The 16602-nt window shown below is 43.2% G+C and overlaps 1 protein-coding gene across 1 annotated transcript in view; it reads left to right on the forward strand.

Moving 5' to 3' along the window:
• The window catches only part of GAD2 (glutamate decarboxylase 2), a gene marked incomplete at both ends in the record, with an annotated part of 78894 nt that extends 67852 nt beyond the window's left edge, over nucleotides 1-11042 (forward strand). The window contains 3 exons of the mRNA XM_080717254.1: nucleotides 1304-1411; nucleotides 1748-1837; nucleotides 10869-11042. Of these exons, the coding sequence (XP_080573380.1) occupies nucleotides 1304-1411; nucleotides 1748-1837; nucleotides 10869-11042 (372 nt within the window). The remainder of the gene's footprint in view (nucleotides 1-1303; nucleotides 1412-1747; nucleotides 1838-10868) is intronic.
• Nucleotides 11043-16602: the final 5560 nt, after the last annotated feature.

The following is a 16602-nucleotide window of genomic DNA, read 5'->3' on the forward strand; positions in this document are numbered from 1 at the left end:
AGTCAAACTGGAGAGGGCAGCAAGGGATTCTGTTCTTATTTCAGAAGCATCCTCTTATGACACACACACATGTCCTTAGGAGCGATTTGCTTCCTGGCCAGCCAGTCCTTTCTGAAGCCTTCTGCAGAGCCAGGGTCCATTTCAAGCGAAGCCCAGCTGCCAGGTCAGGCTAAACCAATTCTAGTTTCTTAGCTCCCATGGTGCTTGGAGCTTGTAGCACAGATGTTGCGGAGCCCACCCTCGGATCGTCAGCAGCTGTCAGCCCCCTTGAGCCAATCAGCTGGGGCAGCAGTCTCCAAAGAAATGAATTTCTGAGCCCAAGTGTAGCTTGTTAAATGTCTGAGAAGTCGCCATTGCTGGGCTAGGTCAGGTCCCCTTTAAAGAGGGACGAGGCTCTGCAGGAACAGGAAGGGAGCCCAGCTAATCTTCATCCATCTTGCTCCTGCTCGCTTCTGTGTTGGATTAGTTACTGGCAGGCTAGCTCGGAGCACTTCTGGGAAGAGCATTAGCTGTTTCCCCGGGCGCCCTGCTAATACTTAGTAAATGCCGAAGGAGAGCAGTCAACAGCCATTTTGAAAAGTAATTCCTAGTGCGTCTGACGGCGGCTCAGCAGCTCTCGTCTCAGGCTACCGAGCTGCTCTTCCTATGCCCAGACCCAGTGCTTCCAGAGCTGGAAAGTAAAAGACCTCTGTGCCCATCATTTATCCATCCTGAAAGGAGAGCACTAAAGAGTATGCAGAATGACAGCGGGCTCACGACACATCGGCCCCAAGAAGCATTCATTCATTTGCTCAGCTCCCATTCAGCCAGCAGCTACCCTAATTGTTCTCCACGGGATGGGGAGGGAGGGGGTGCAGCGGTGAACAAAGTCGGGGTCCGGGGGTGGGGCTAAGCAGGCATCCTGCGGGAGGGCCCTCTGATGGTGCTTCTTATCTGCAGGAAGAGACCAGCCCCGTCCCTCTGATGTTAAGGGCGCCCATGATGGAGTCCATGAACTGCAGCGGCAAATTTTCCCCTTGATTAATCAAAATAATTACCTGGGAAATGGAGGCTCAGGAGGAAGAGGAGTCAGCTGCAGAGAACAGTAATGAAAAGGAACTAAAGCCCGCACAGGAGGGAATTAAAGGGGAAGGATTTCCAGAGGCCTCTAGAAATAGTCTTGTGTAGGGAAAGTGCCAGAGAGCACAGAGACGGAAGCCGCAGAATGACCGTCCATCGCAGGGGCTCGCGGCGCCCACATCTCCGCTTCAAAACGCCACGCGCATCCTCAGCTGCTTAACGGGCTTTCTTCTTTTCTCCTTAGGGGACTACTGGGTTTGAAGCCCATATTGATAAGTGTTTGGAGCTAGCAGAGTATTTATACAATATCATCAAAAACCGAGAAGGATACGAGATGGTGTTTGATGGAAAGGTATGTATGAATTCAGATTCCCACAATCCCCCAAAGTATAGCGGAGTCCAACGTTCATTACTGATATTTTCTGGTGTAAGCAATGTGCTATACAGCTAAGGGGTGGGGGGACAAGAAGGGGAAGCAGGGGGTGGCAGGTAGCTCTTTTGAGCTGGAATGAACATCAAACTCACAAATAACTCTATGCAGTGTGAAATTAGGCTCTCCAAAGGTAGCTACTGTTTTAAAAGTAGGAATTGTATCCTGATACTGATGGACAAGTAACGTTGAAATGCCCTGGGAATTTTCCCAATTGCCCTTTTGGTCCGTGTGTGAAGCTGACTTTCCTCTTTGTAGCCTCAGCACACAAATGTCTGCTTCTGGTACATACCTCCCAGCTTGCGTGTTCTGGAAGACAATGAAGAGCGAATGAGTCGCCTCTCGAAGGTAAGTGCTGCGAGCTCTCCCATCCAGGGCGTGTGGGGTTCTGAGGCCCGCCCGTTTTCTTTACGACATACACACGCATCTTTGAGAAATGTGACTCGGTGCAGAGTCTGCCCCGCATCTAGGTGTTTCACAGCTCTTTTTAAAATTACTTTTTATTGGTGTATTTTAGTCATGCATCTTTTTTTCTTTGTGGGTCTGGGGATGGAACCCAGAGGCATTTGACTTCCGAGCTACACCCCCTGCCCAAATTTTTACTTTTTTTTTTTTTTTTTTGGTGGTACTGGGGTTCCTGGAAATCCTTCTACCTCCGGGTTACACTCCATTTTTATATTTTTATTTGGAAACAGGATCTCTTAAGCCAGTGCGGCTGGCTTCAAACCTGCACAATCCTCCTGTCTCCGCCTCCCAGGAGCGGGTATTACAAGCTTGTGCCACCACGCCCGGCTTATTCTTTATTTTGAAACAGGGTCTCACTGAGTTGCGGAGGGCCTCTAAGTAGCTGGGGCTGTCCGCGAACCGCGATGCTCTGGTCTCGGTCTCCCGAATGCTGGGATTACAAGCGTGCACCACCACGCCCGGCCTTTAGACATGCATCTTAATGGAGTACAAGATAGTAGAGGCATATATGCACACATCACTCAAATAATTCTTTATTTTTATTTTTTGAGAGTTTATGATGTCTTAAAATTAGATATTAAGTGATCATCTTTAGTTGCATTCAGAAAGCAGCAAGGACCCTTGTGGAAGTCAGTTGATTTCCCAAGCAAAACTGGGGCTCTGCTGTAAACACAAAGGAGAAATGGATAGAAATTATTAGAAATCAAAGAAATGATTAGAAAACAAAGTTTCTGCTCATCCTCTGTAGATACCAGGATCAAGGTTGTCCTGTGGGGTCTTTAGAGATATGTGACCCCAAAGATCACAAGACAAGGAACAGTAATTATACCAGCCACCATTTAGAGTATATCTTGTGTCCCGGGCATGACCCATGCCAGGTATTTAAAGTCTCGTAGGCCGGGCGTGGTAGTGCACACTTGTAATCCTAGTACGTGAAAGGCTGAGACAGGAGGATCGCAGGCTACTTAGTGAGGCCTGGGCAACTTAATGAGACCCTGCTTCAAAATAAAGAATAAGAAATTAGGCTAGGCGTGTAGCTCAGAGGTAGAATGCCCCTGGGTTCAAAACCCAGCATATATGAGCCTATGATCATTTGAGAAAGAACTCATATTTTTCCTGAAATATTATGGTGTTGCTTCTTTATACCGAAAATTATCTTATCAGCTGATTTTATTGAACAAGTTAGAAACGTAGCTTTTTCTCATTCTCATCGCTTTTTACTTGTTCGATAAATGTGCTAATCAGACGGACAACCCAACGTAAGTTGGCTGAATTCATTTCTCACATCAGTTCATTGTTGCTGGGTGAAGGATGGGAAGATGAACAGAGAAATACAGGCCCCAAAGGTGTTTTCTTTTTCATTTTCTTAGAACAAGTCCAATTCCAAGTTTCCCATATTTCAACACAGCTCTTCAAACGCCCCTTAGAGTGGAGCACATCTTGCACCTGGGAAGGGGGTGGAAATTATTTCCTGAGGACAGCAGTTAGAATCTGTACACTGTTAGTAATTCCAATTTGAAAGTCTCCAGGGATTACAAAGTTAATTTTGATTTTTCTCTCTGCTGTGACTCCATTTTAATTAGAGAGAATTAAACACTTCAGATTTGGAAATAAAAATGGAATCCCGTGAAATACCGAAGTTAGCTTTTGTTTGTCTAGGTCAATAATATTTCAAAAAAGGTCCTTATTAACTCAAAGACCCTTAAAATGCAATGCCCAGAAGCCATTAAAATCTCACACACTGAGAAGAAAGGAAAGAGCTCAGAAGAAATCGGCACTGTCCAATGCAATAGACTATTTACAGTCAAATTTATTTATTTATTTATTTATTTATTTATTTACTTACTTACTTACTTATTAGCGGTACTGGGGATGGAACCCAGGTCATTGGACCTCCGAGCTACACCCCCAGCGCTATTTTTTATTTTTTATTTTGAAACAGGGTAGCTGAAGTTGTCCTCAAACCACGATCCTCCTTTCTCAGCCTCCCATATGTTGGGATTACAAGCATGTGCCACCATACCTAGCTTATTTCTTTCTTTCTTTATTTATTTATTTTTATTTTTTTGGTGGTACTGGGGTTCCTGGAAGCCCTTCTACCTCCAGGCTACACTCTCAGACCTATTTTTACATTTTTTATTTGGAAACAGGGTCTCCTAAGCCAGCACGCGCGGCTGGCTTCGAACCTGTGCGATCCTCCTGTCTCCGCCTCCCTAGCGCGGGAATTACAAGCGTGCGCCACCACGCCCGGCTTACAGTCAAATTTAAATCAATTAAAATTAAATTCAGCCAGGCTTGGGAGGCAGAGACAGGAGGATCGTGCAAGTTCGAAGCCAGCCTTGCTGGTTTAAGAGACCCTGTTTCCAAATAAAAAAGTATAAAAATAGGTCTGGGAGTGTAGCCCAGTGGTAGAAAGGTTTCCAGGAACCCCAGTACCACCAAAAAATTAAAAAAATTAAATTAAATTTTAAGTTAAATTTATCAGCCACATTAGCACTAGCCACCACATTTCTTTATTCTTTCTTTCTTTTTGGGTTTTTTTTTTTTTTTTTTGCACTAGAGATTGAAATCAGGGGCATCCTGCCTCCTCCAAGCTACACCCCCGCGCCCTTTAGGTTTTTTATTTTTGAAACGGGGTCTTGCTAAGTAGCTAAGGATCTTGCTAAATTGCTGAGGCTAGCCTTAAACGTCCAATCCTCCTATCTCAGCCTGCCAAGTACTGGGATTACAAATATACACCACTGTGCCCAGCTACACATTCCAACTGTCACTCATGACTAGTGACTGTCATACTGGCTGGAGCAGTTCTCCTAGTCAATGCTAACATAGATCCCAAATGGAGGAAAACATGGGCCCTTCTGTGTAGTGTGTAGGAAATAAGTGAACACAGCCTAATTCTGGACAAGACAAAGCCCAACACTATTCATTGTACCCTTGTGCCTGGTGTAGGGCTTTAGCATACAACAGAACAGGCACTCAAAAATCTTTTTTTTTTAAGCACAAGGGCATTCAACCTTCGAGCTACACCTTCAGCCCTATTTTGTTTTTATTTGGAAATAGAATCTCGCCAGGTTGATGAGAGCCTCACTACTTGCTGAGGCTGTCCTCAAATCTGCAATCCTCCTGTCTCAGCCTCTCAGGTACTGGGATTACAAGTGTATACTACCACACCCAGCTCTCTCAAAGATCATTTGTTGAGCTAAAATACTTTCTTAGTCTTTTCAGGCTTCAGTATCAAACGACCATAGACTCGGGGTAGGGAGGGGGCTTGTAAACTTCAGGAATGTTATTTCTCATAGGTCTGCTGGCTGGAAGTCCAGGCTCAAGGTGTGGCAAATTCTGTTTGCTGAGGACCTGCTGCCTGGTTAATGGTGTTTTCCTTACTCTGTCTTCACATGGGGGAAAGAGGCAGAAGGAGCTCCTAGGGGTCTCGTTTATAAGGCATTAAAACCATCGATAGTGACAAAGCCTTCTAAAGACCCTGCCTCCCGGTATCATAGCATTGGGGGTTAGGATTTCAACTCTGGAACTTGAGACAACAAGTTTCGTTTGCATATTCCACAATAAGGAAGGGACCAGCCTTCAGGAACAAAGCATTTTCCCAGGGTGCCCTGGGTTCAGAAGAGATATCTAGATCACAGAAGTGGTTATTGCTAACACAAGCCACACATCCTCAAATGAGGTAAACTTGAGACTGCTGGTACATTTCTTGCTGCTCCAGCAGGACTAAAATGTGCAGATGGCATGTGGTCAGTCAGCCAAAGGAGATGGAGGATGCTCAGGGCCTGATGAGGACAGGGCCGCGCGCAAACACCTTAGACACAGGGAAGCGGCATCATGCAGACTCTAGGTGGATGTTATCCAACAAGAACCAAAAGGCTGGTCTTTTTCTTTTGTGGCATTAGGGAATTGAACCCAGGACCTCAAGCATACAAGGCACACACTCAACCACTGAGCTACATTCTCATCCCTAAAAGGCTGGTCAATTGATCATCTCTTGTATTGCGGGTTCTTCTTTTCATTATCCTATTGGTTGGTTAGTTGATTGTTTGGTTGATTATTTATTTGTTTGGTTATTTGGTTGTTTGTTCATTTGGTTGGTTGGTTGGTTGGTTGGTTGGTTGGTTGGTTGGTTAGTTGATTGGTTGGTTGATTATTTGTTTGTTTGGTTGGTTGGTTGGTTGGTTGGTTGGTTGTTCGTTTGTTCAGTTGGTTGGTTGGTTGGTTGGTTGGTTGGTTGGTTAGGTGATTGTTTGGTTGGTTGGTTAGTTGATTGGTTGATTATTTGTTGTTTGGTTGTTTGTTTGTTTGTTTGGTTGGTTGGTTTTCCCTTGTGTTAGGGAATCAAACCCAGGACTTTGGAATGCTAAGCAAGTCCTTTTCCACTGGGCTACACTCCCAGCACCTCCTCCTAATTTAATTGCTTTTAGCCATGATGTAGACCTCTTCTGTCAGCTCTTTCTATGTACTTTTAGTGGTGCATTATAATTACACATCATAGTGAATTTCAAAGTGACATAATCACACACACACACACACACACACACACACACACACACACACACACACACAGGATTTGGTGTGTTTTCCTCTGGATCCCACCCGCTCTCCTGCCCTACCCTGCACATGTTAGTGAAATTGATAGTGAGACCCTCATATGTGGACATAATGTTATTTAAACGGTTCCCTTCCTCAATCCTATTTTCCCTCCCAACCTCCTTCCCCCAAACCCCTTCCGCTATTCTCCTGGTCTTTCTCTTATCTGAGTTCATTTTTACTTCCTATCTTCTCTCTCTTTTTCCACCGATGAGAGAAAACACACAACCCTTGACTTTCTGCAACTGGCTGGTCTCACTTAGAAGAATACTCTCTAGCTCCAGTCATTTTCCTGTGAATGACAGAGTTTTGTTTTTCTTTACAGCGGAGTAAAATTTCATTGTGTGTATATACCACATTTTCTTTATCCATTCACCTGTTGACAGACAACTAGCTTTTATAGCCCTATACTAATTGGCAATTTTCAAAAAAATCAGTGGATTTAATAATAAATAAGGAAGGAAGTAATTTGGCCTCATAGTTGAGGTGACTCTGCTATTAAGTGTAATGGGGGAATCTAATTGGTGATATTTTAACAGGTATTTATGACTCTTCTTCTGCGTTCCTGTTTGCCAAAGAAAGTTCAGGCTTCAAAGACTTAAAAGCAAAAAGGCTTTTTAATATATGGTGAAAAATACACTTCTGCAGTAGCTGATGGGGTTACTTCATGATGAAAATAAGCCCTATTAGGTGGAAAGAAATGGAGATTTAAACTATGCAGTCTCCTGGCTGCCGTTTTTTAAAGGATTGACAAAACTCATATCACAAGGGAGGAAAAAAGACCCTAAAACTCCTAAGGCAGCCCCAAAAGCAGCTCTTACTGACCTCTAGTGAATTCTTTACTATGAAGTTCTTCTCTTTCCCAATTGACTTTCCTTACTTAGAAAGTCAAGAATCTGATTTTAAAATTTAAAAACATAAGAAAACTCTCTATATTGATCAGAATACTCAGAATCTTGTCTTCATTTTGAACTTGTAATTAGAAGAATTGCTATAAGTAAATGTTCCATGTTGCAGTTGATTTTAGTTCATTGGCATTTTCTGAATGTAAAAGTCTACGTATTTAGACAGCTGCGATTGCTCCCAATTCAGCTTGCTGCAGGAGCTGGGAGGATTCAGTTTCACTTTATATCAAAGTCTGTCTGGGATGTGGCTGTTTACACTAATCTTTGACCTTTGATTTGCATTCATCTGAAAAGTCTGCGCTGATTTTCCTTAATAACTTGTGTCATTCTTAGGTGTTTTGGCTTAAGTTGTCCATAAAGATGAAATCAGATTTCAGGTCACTTGAGTAAAAGCAATATCCTTGTCTTATCAATACTAAAACTCAAGCATGTCTTGTACAAATAAATTTAAGGAATGGCAATGTGATTTTTTTCCCTTAAATTTCTACAGCCATATAGGCCTAGAATTCCTTTTCTAATTTGGGATTTTTCTTCCCAGGAAAGTGTTAACTTGCTGTGCCTCTCAGCACAAAGCCATATATTCTATGTCCTTAGGCTAAAATACCCTAGTAGATTTATTTTCAGAATTTAATCCCAGACTCGAGATGTTTGAAATTTATTTATATTTATTCCCTGAAATGGGTCCAGAGCTCTGTATACATCCTTAATCCTTCAGGTGAGAGAAAAAAATAATCCAACAGAAATGTCCCTCTTTATATCACCTCCCAGGGTGGAAGGTGGGACGAGAAAAAGTTCTTTTTCCCTTTCATGGAACAAGAAAAGGGCAGGAAGGAATGGAAAAACTCTTTAAGCGAGACCCGAACCAGAAGATCCCTGTGCTGCAATCATTATCTGCATTTGTTTACAGATGAAGAAACTATTTTCAGAATGTGAACTGAAAGTTAAGACTGAAGTCTCTCTGTTGGCTTTGTCTTTAGTACCCAACTGCTAGTTGGACCTCAGGGGAATCTTGTTGGTTTTGTGCACTGAAAGCTTTGTAGATGAAAACCCCCCGTGGTAAAGCAGTGGTTACCTCCACAGGTCTCATGTTCTTCTTCTTTTTTTTTTTTTTTGGTGGGGATTGTTGAACCCAGGGGCATTCTACCTCTGACCTAAACCCCCAGCCCAATCTTATTTCTTATTTGGAAACAGAGTCTCACTAAGTTGTGAAGGTCCTCAAGTCTGGTTTCAAGCCTGCGATCCTCCCGTCTCAGCCTCCCAAGTACAGGAATTACAAGCGTGTGCCACCATGCCCGGCTACATGTCCTTAACAACATTTGAATTCCACCCTCCTTCATTTAAGATGAATCCCACTGCATCGATAAGACACGGTCCTTATTTTCAACAGTGTCTGACCAGGTATATCTCAAATAGGCTAAACTCCTCTGGCATCTACCATTCCTGGTTGTATATCTGCAGCAATGAATGAAAAAAAAATCAGATGTTTTATTTCCCTTTTTGTGTGTGTGTGGGGGGGGGGGTCTGGGGATGGAACCCAGGAGTATTCGACCTCCAAGCTACACCCTCTGCCCTATTTTTTATTCTTTTATTTTTGAAACAGAATCTCGCTAAGTTACAGAGGGCCTCACTAAGTAGCTGAGGCTGTCTGTGAACTGCAATCCTCCGGTCTCAGCCTCCCGAATGCTGGAATAACAAGCGTGCGCCACCATGCCCGGCCAGATGTTTTATTTCTAAACACTACATCTGAGCAGGTTATTCATCCAGTTAGACACAACTTAAGCATATGTCTCTTCCCACATACTTTTGCTATTGTGCTGTTCTTTCTAGTCAATTAGAACTGAGAAAGCCTTCAGTGTGTACCTACCACCATGCTGAAAGATAAAAGAAGTAAATAACACTGCACCTACGTGCCAGGAGTTTACATTGAAGTATAAAGAGAAAATGTATTTGCTCATCTGTAAAAGGTCAATAGCAAATTAGCATGTAGTCAGAACCTCTGGGTAAGGATCCTGTAGTTGGAAGAAGAAAGACATGAATGGGCTAGAGCAGGTAGGAAAGGGCTGATGGCAGCTAGAGGACTGTGTTGGAGTTCTTACTGGGTGGAGGATGTGACCTGGGAGAGGAAGGAAATCTAAACACAAAAGAACATGTGTAACATGGTTAGCTCAATGACAGGTGTGAGATAGGAAATATGAATGGGACATTCGAGTGATATCTGATATACTAGGCAGAGTTAAGACTCATGTTGATGAGCAGAGGAGCATGGATCCTCAGAGCTGGATGACCAAAGGCCTCCGTGCCAAGCAAAGAGCTGGAACTCGATTCCATAACCACCGAGAACTATGGGGGCTGTTATGAACAGCCTGACATAACCACTGTAAAATCTTGCCTGTGATAGGCTTCACTATGTGAAGTCCTCTTGGATTCAGCTTTGCGCCCCAGCTGATTCTTCCTATTATCAAGGAATAATCTTTTAGAATGTCTTATACATGGGGGCAGTGCACAAAGAAAATGAAAAGAAGCTAGAGACCAGAGGAAGCGGGTCTGAGTCCAACCTTGCAATTTAGTGAGACTCTCGGCAACCCAGTGAGAGATCCTGTTTAAAAATAAAAAATAAAATAGGACTGGGGGTATTCTGAAAGCTGAGGTGTTCTACCTCCGAGTAGACTGCCTCTGGTTTTGAGCCTCAGTACCCCCCCACACACACACACACAGACAAAGAGAGAGAAACTAGGAAAGTTTAGGATCCCAAGAAAGTTGCAAGAAGTCTCTTCATATATTGCTTGACACAGAGGTTCACCTCTTGGTAACAATTCTCTGAACCATGCCGTGTGTGTGTGTGTGTGTGTGTGTGTGTGTGTGTGTGTGTGTGTGTGGTACTGGGAATCCTGGAAACCCTTCTACCTCCGGGCTACACTCCCATACCTATTTTATACTTTTTTTTAAAATTTGGAAACAGGGTATCTTAAGCCAGTGCGGCTGGCTTCAAACCTGTGCAATCCTCCTATCTCTGCCTCCCAAGCGCGGGGATTACAAGCGTGCGCCATCATGCCCGGCCTTGAACCAAGTCTTATTTCCAATGATTTTATACTGAGGGGAAGGCCCACCTCCAGATGTTGTATCACTAAACCATTTAGCCCTGAGACCAAAACCTGAGTCTTCCTGTTCTCCCAAAACACTAGCTGAAGGCTAAGGTAGCAATTGCCTGATAGCCTAATACAGTGGATATTGAATGTATGAAATGGTACCAGCGTTCTGAGCCTATAAAAATTTGGAGGCAATTCCTTCAAAAGCAAAGAATTGTGGTCCTGTTGAATTAAAAACTACAGCTGCTATTTGCCTATTGGGTTCCTTGAGGAAGAGAGAGGCCCTGGGAGAAGTAGTCACTTACGCCCGTGTGATTCCTCCCACAGGTGGCCCCAGTCATCAAAGCCAGGATGATGGAGCAGGGAACAACAATGGTCAGCTACCAGCCCCTGGGGGACAAGGTCAACTTCTTCCGCATGGTCATCTCCAACCCTGCGGCAACTCACCAAGACATTGACTTCCTGATTGAAGAAATAGAACGCCTCGGACAGGATTTATAATAACTCAGCCCAGCAAGCTGTTCCAACTCTCTAGGTAGACAATTAAGTTGTCACCACCTGTGTAAATGTCTTTGTAGTTTGTTCCAAAGTAAATCTATTTCTATATTGTGGTGTCAAAGTAGAGTATGGTTTAACAATCAAAATAAGAAGAAAAAAAACCCACCATTGCTCCTTTTAAAAATCTTTTAAGTTTAGAATACCTCTCAAATAGACACAAAAGGCTACGTTCTAGTCAATAAGGAAAAGCTTCAAATAATTATAAATACTTCCCTTACTTCTAATATAGTGTGCAAACCAAACTTTATTTTCACTTCCGAATAGTAGGATTGAATAGTGTTAAATTGCCCCTGAATCATAAAAGGTTCTTTGGGGTGCAGGAAAAGGATAAAGTAAATATTAAAATGTATGTTGACTAAAAAAAACCTCTTGCCTTTCATAGTATTAGAAAAAAATTTCTAATTTACCTAGAGCAACATTTCAAATGTATTTAAATACATATAATTTTACAAGAGGAAAAATATATATATATTAAAAAGAAATCCTATTTTGTAACATATAGATTTTTATTTTATATGGGTTATACAAACTGCAGGGGCAGATATAAAACCTAAGCCAGATTTTCTTTTCTCTCTTTCTTTGAACTTAGCAAGGTTATGTTGACACATAGGCCCGCCAAATTCTTAAAAGGTATGAGTCCTTCTTTCAGAGCACGTTATGGCTTATAACAGCTCTAAAGTTAGTATTTCAAAACAAGCACAAAAGAATGCTGTAAGTTCATAAAAAAAATACCCGATCTGACCAACAATTAAGATTGTATTCCTATTTCAGTTTTCCACCGAGTTTTCCCTGAGCAGATTCACTGTGCAGGCAAGCCAAGCTCCGTCTTAGATTAAATTAGGGTAAGCATCTCTCTTCAGTTTTTGAGTGCGACCCATTTTGAACAGAAGGCAGATGTTGGTTCCTGAGACATCTTCCCAAACATTGTTTTTTTATTAGGTCATTTGGATTAATTAGAGAAAAATAAAAATAAAACCTAATCAGCCCAAGCAAAGGAGAATGAAACCCATTTCCTGAGTGTGGTAAGCTCAGGACAGTAAAATCAGCCTTGGGAGAAGAGACCGCTGTGTGACAACAGTGATGTCATCAGATGCCATATTGCTGCTATCCAGGAAGAGTCATTTACCTCCTGGATAATTGCTTTTTCCCATTTCCTCCCCATTCCTAGACACAGAAGTTTCTCTCACTAGACTCCCCTTCACTGGGGTCCAATGATGAGCTAATATTCCATGGGTAGTTACTTTCCTTTCATGAAATAGCCTCTTGCCCTAGGTGGTGAGATAGCCTAAGACCTTCTTTTATCTGTCTCCCAAAAAGAGTCAAAGCCACCAGAATATGCACAGATCATAAAAATTCAAAATAATATTGTTTCTTGCCTACAAATCTGATGGAGAGACAGGAGCTAACCAAAGTATCTACCCATAGATATGTATGAGACTACAGATGAGAGGTTCAGAGCCCAAGGGCTAGTAAGTGAATGGGGCCTTTTATCTGTAGGCTACAGATACAAACCCAGAAAATTCTCCCTTTTTATATGGATGGGGAATAATAGAAATACAAAGACAAAAGTAATAAGGCACTGTCTTTTACCAGGTGGGAATGCCCTAGAATATAACCACACTTGCAGCCAACTAAAATCTTCATGTGTTTGCCCTTACTTTATTTCTCCCAGGTTATACACAAAAATATTGATACTTGATATGAACATGGCTTTGGGTCCTTTCTGTCCAGAAAACAAATGGATCCCCTTGGGCGATTAGAAGAAAACTCTTTGCCTGCATTGCAAGATCATGGAGGAATAGCCTCCATTTTAGACTTTAATGGGCAAGCACCCCTTTCCTTTATAGAAGCTGGCTGCTGAGAATAAGCACTCCGCTGTCCATCCAGCTTGAGCCTCAGGCCCAAAGGTCCCATTTCAGAAGCAGAGACACTAATTTCTCAAGCCTGCTGTCCTCCTTGGAGAAGACAGTGCCCCGGCAGACCAATCCCTCTACACTCCAGGATACTCAGCGCTTGCAGGCCAGAGCCTGCCGAAGCTGCTTTGAGCCCAGTGACATGGTGGAATTTAAAAGGAGAATTTGCCCTGGCTGTGAAATTTCACCAAAATCACTTTTACCAACAGGATTTCTCTCCCAACCTCCCACCATATGCAGGGAAATTCCTAAATCCACAGGCCAGGGAAAAAGTCAAATAAAAGCCTAATAGGTCCCAGTAGTTTAATAAATACTCCTTAATGTCGATCTGTAGTCCAATCAAAAAAGAGGGAGGGAGGAAGGGAAGAAGGAAGAAAGAAAAGGAAGGAGATTGTTTTGAACACTAGCCCAAATTCTCAATGCCAAAAGTCTGGACATGGGACCATCCCTTACACATTTTAGAAATGTTTGATTTTAGCTTTAATCAGAACCAACATGGCCATTTTTATTTACACAGCAATACTGTGTTTTATTATTTAAAATACTTGAAAAAAAAGTGTGATATGTCTTTATCTGAGATTTATAAATGGTATGGACTTCGTGTACCATCAGGAGATGTGTGAAAGAAAAGGAAATCAATCGTGTGTGTGACTGTGTTACCTTTATTATATTGATAGTACTGTCTTGTCACCTCAGATTGGGGTTGTGCACTTTATATCTGAACTGTACAGTGCTGCAAATCAACATGTGTCGCTGTAAAAGCTTGTACAATATATTATTGGTATGTCGTCTTTCGTGTGGTAGCTGTACTGGACTTTGATACTATGAGAACTATATTTGCATCCGTTCTTGTGTTCATTCTTTCTCTCTCCTCTTCCTCCCCACCCCCCAAAAAGACCGGTATGCCCTCCACATCAGCTCTAAAGCTCTAATAGAAAACATGCCCTCAGCTAAGCCCCCTCCTGAGAACTCTCCCTTGAGAACCCTGTGACTTCACAACATGCAAGGTGAATACTACTTTGTCTCTGAGAATAAAAGAAATCGATTACGGCATGTTTTAAACAGCCAACATGGCGGGTGTGGACTGCTGGGCACTAGGGTAGGTTCTACTCCTCAACGTGGACCAAGACAGCACAGGTGTAAATGTGGTACCAGGAAAGGAATCGAGGACCCTCAGACGGGCATCACCTTGCACGCGCTTGTCTGTTTTCAAGTGCTAAATGCAAACTGTGTACTTCTTAGTGACGTGTGCCAAAATACTGTTCCCAATTGGTGTTTCTGAATAACATGGACATTTCTCCAGCATCATTCCATGATTAAAGGCAGAAAAAAATGAAAATAAAAATACAAACACGTGGCAACCTGTTCTTCTTACCAAATATAAACTTGTGTATGATCAAAGTATTTAACCTGTGTTGTCTCTCTGAACCCAAATAAATGTGTAAATGTGGACACATCTCGGGCTGTGGATGGTTATTTTACATTCCGCCCAGTGGCAGTGATAATTGTCAATGAAATGCCTGCATGGAAGGCCCTTCACTAGTCACGGAGCTGTGGGTGTCTTTGGGTCATACTTCTGCGGTCATCCTCTCCTGTAACTTCTAGGGAAACTTGTTGTCCCACTCTGGGTTCTCCTTCAAGTAGATCCATTTTTTTTTTTTTTTTTTTGGTGGTGCTGGGGTTCCTGGAAGCCTGGAACCTCCGGGCTACACTCCCAGACCTATTTTTACATTTTTACTTGGAAACAGGGTCTCCTAAGCCAGCGCTCACGGCTGGCTTCAAACCTGCACAATCCTCCTGTCTCTGCCTCCCAAGCGCGAGGATTACAAGCGTGCGCCACCACGCCCGGCCTTAGATCCAATTTTTTAAGAACGACTTTATTATGGAGCATTTCATATACATAGGAGAAGGGAACATAGACTCTTAGGTAGCCTTCAGCTAGCCTCAGCATGTACTTAATCGGAGTCTGCATCTTGTTTCATTCATTTTCATCTTTACCACTTTCTCCAACAACACACACCAAGCAGTAACGCTTCTATGTGGGACTGCACGCATGCTTTCAGCCGCCCTGATGTTCGCTGTGACCTTAAGGACAGGGCAGGACCACTTGACTCCCAGGGAAGAACGTAGGTGGAAGATGGTTTAGGAGACAGGCTTATAAACTGGAAGGGCCCTGAAATGCTTACTAGCCTTTACAAAGGGGCCGCCAAACGCCACACACCCAGTGCTCCCAACACCTTCATCTCAGAGATGGGAAGCCAAAACTCTGATACATTTAGTTACTTTTCAAAGTCAAGCAGCGACTTCAGCTGGGGGTGAAGGTGCACGCCTGTAATCCTAGTACTTAGGAGGCTGAGAGAGGAGGACACAGGTTTAAGATCAGGCCCTGCAACTTAGCAAAGCCCTCAGCAACTTAGTGAGACCCTGTTTCAAAATAAAAAAAAATTAAAAATTAAAATATGGTTGGGGTGTGGCTCAGAAGCAGAACACATCTGGGTTCAAACCCTAGAACTGCAAAAAAGAAGGAAAGGAAGAAGGAAAGAAGGAGGGAGGGGAGAAAGGAAGGAGGGAAGGAGGGAAGGAATGAAGGAAGGAAGGAAGGAAGGAAGGAAGGAAGGAAGGAAGGAAGGAAGGAAGGAAGGAACATAAATCACCCTTTGGCTGAGCTGATACACGGGACGGAGCCTGGGCATGCTGCCAACCATTCTGGACCGCTTGGCCTCACCAGCCCACCATATTCCCTACCAGCTTCTCCATCTCCTCTGCTGCAACCCTTCTCCATGCTCTGTGCCACACCGGCCTTCGCATTGCTGCCTCCAGAATTCTCCACAGCCGGCTTCTTCTCAGCTGGCCTCAGCTGCACCACCAGCTCCTCGGTGGACCTACTCAGACCACCAGGTCTGAGTTTCCCCATTGTCTACTATGCCATTTGGGGTTTTTTCCATAACCATTTGCTCAGAATTTATTTTTAACAAACTCCATGATGCCATAATAGCTGGGATGCCAATCCAGGGGATTGCCCATCCATCCATCCATCCATCCATCCATCCATCCATCCATCCATCCATGCGACTGTGATTAAAATCAGTCAATTTCCTCAGACTCTATAATTGTCAAAATAAGAACATTCATTCATGCACACGATACTCAGATATCGCACTGTGGTATTTGAGGAAGCCGCAGCAGAAGGATGGGCCCTGACCTTCTGCCCGCCTCTCTCCTGAAGCAGGCCACAGATAAACTAGAAGAGAATTCCCCTCTCATTTTCCCGCATCAGGCCATAAGACTCAGTAGACCTTCCCAGAAGTAGCTCATAAGACTCTCATTCCAGAGGTATCCTCTCTGGACCCAAAAGAAAGGATCATCCTTATATGGGAAGACACAGGGATACAGAGAAGAGTCTGGGCAGAAGGGCTGGCTGCGTCCCTTCACTTTATTACCATGATATTATATTCTTCTGTCTCCAGTCTTACCTCTGTCTTACAGTCCACAGAAACACAGTTGAGCAGGTTTGGAGGGGCCTTTGTTTCTGAAGTCCCCCCGGTCACGTACAACTTTTATTAAGTAAATTTGTGTGTTTTTCTCTTGTT

The sequence above is a fragment of the Muscardinus avellanarius genome, assembly GCF_963383645.1.
Source record: "Muscardinus avellanarius genome assembly, chromosome: 20".
Taxonomy (NCBI): domain Eukaryota; kingdom Metazoa; phylum Chordata; class Mammalia; order Rodentia; family Gliridae; genus Muscardinus; species Muscardinus avellanarius.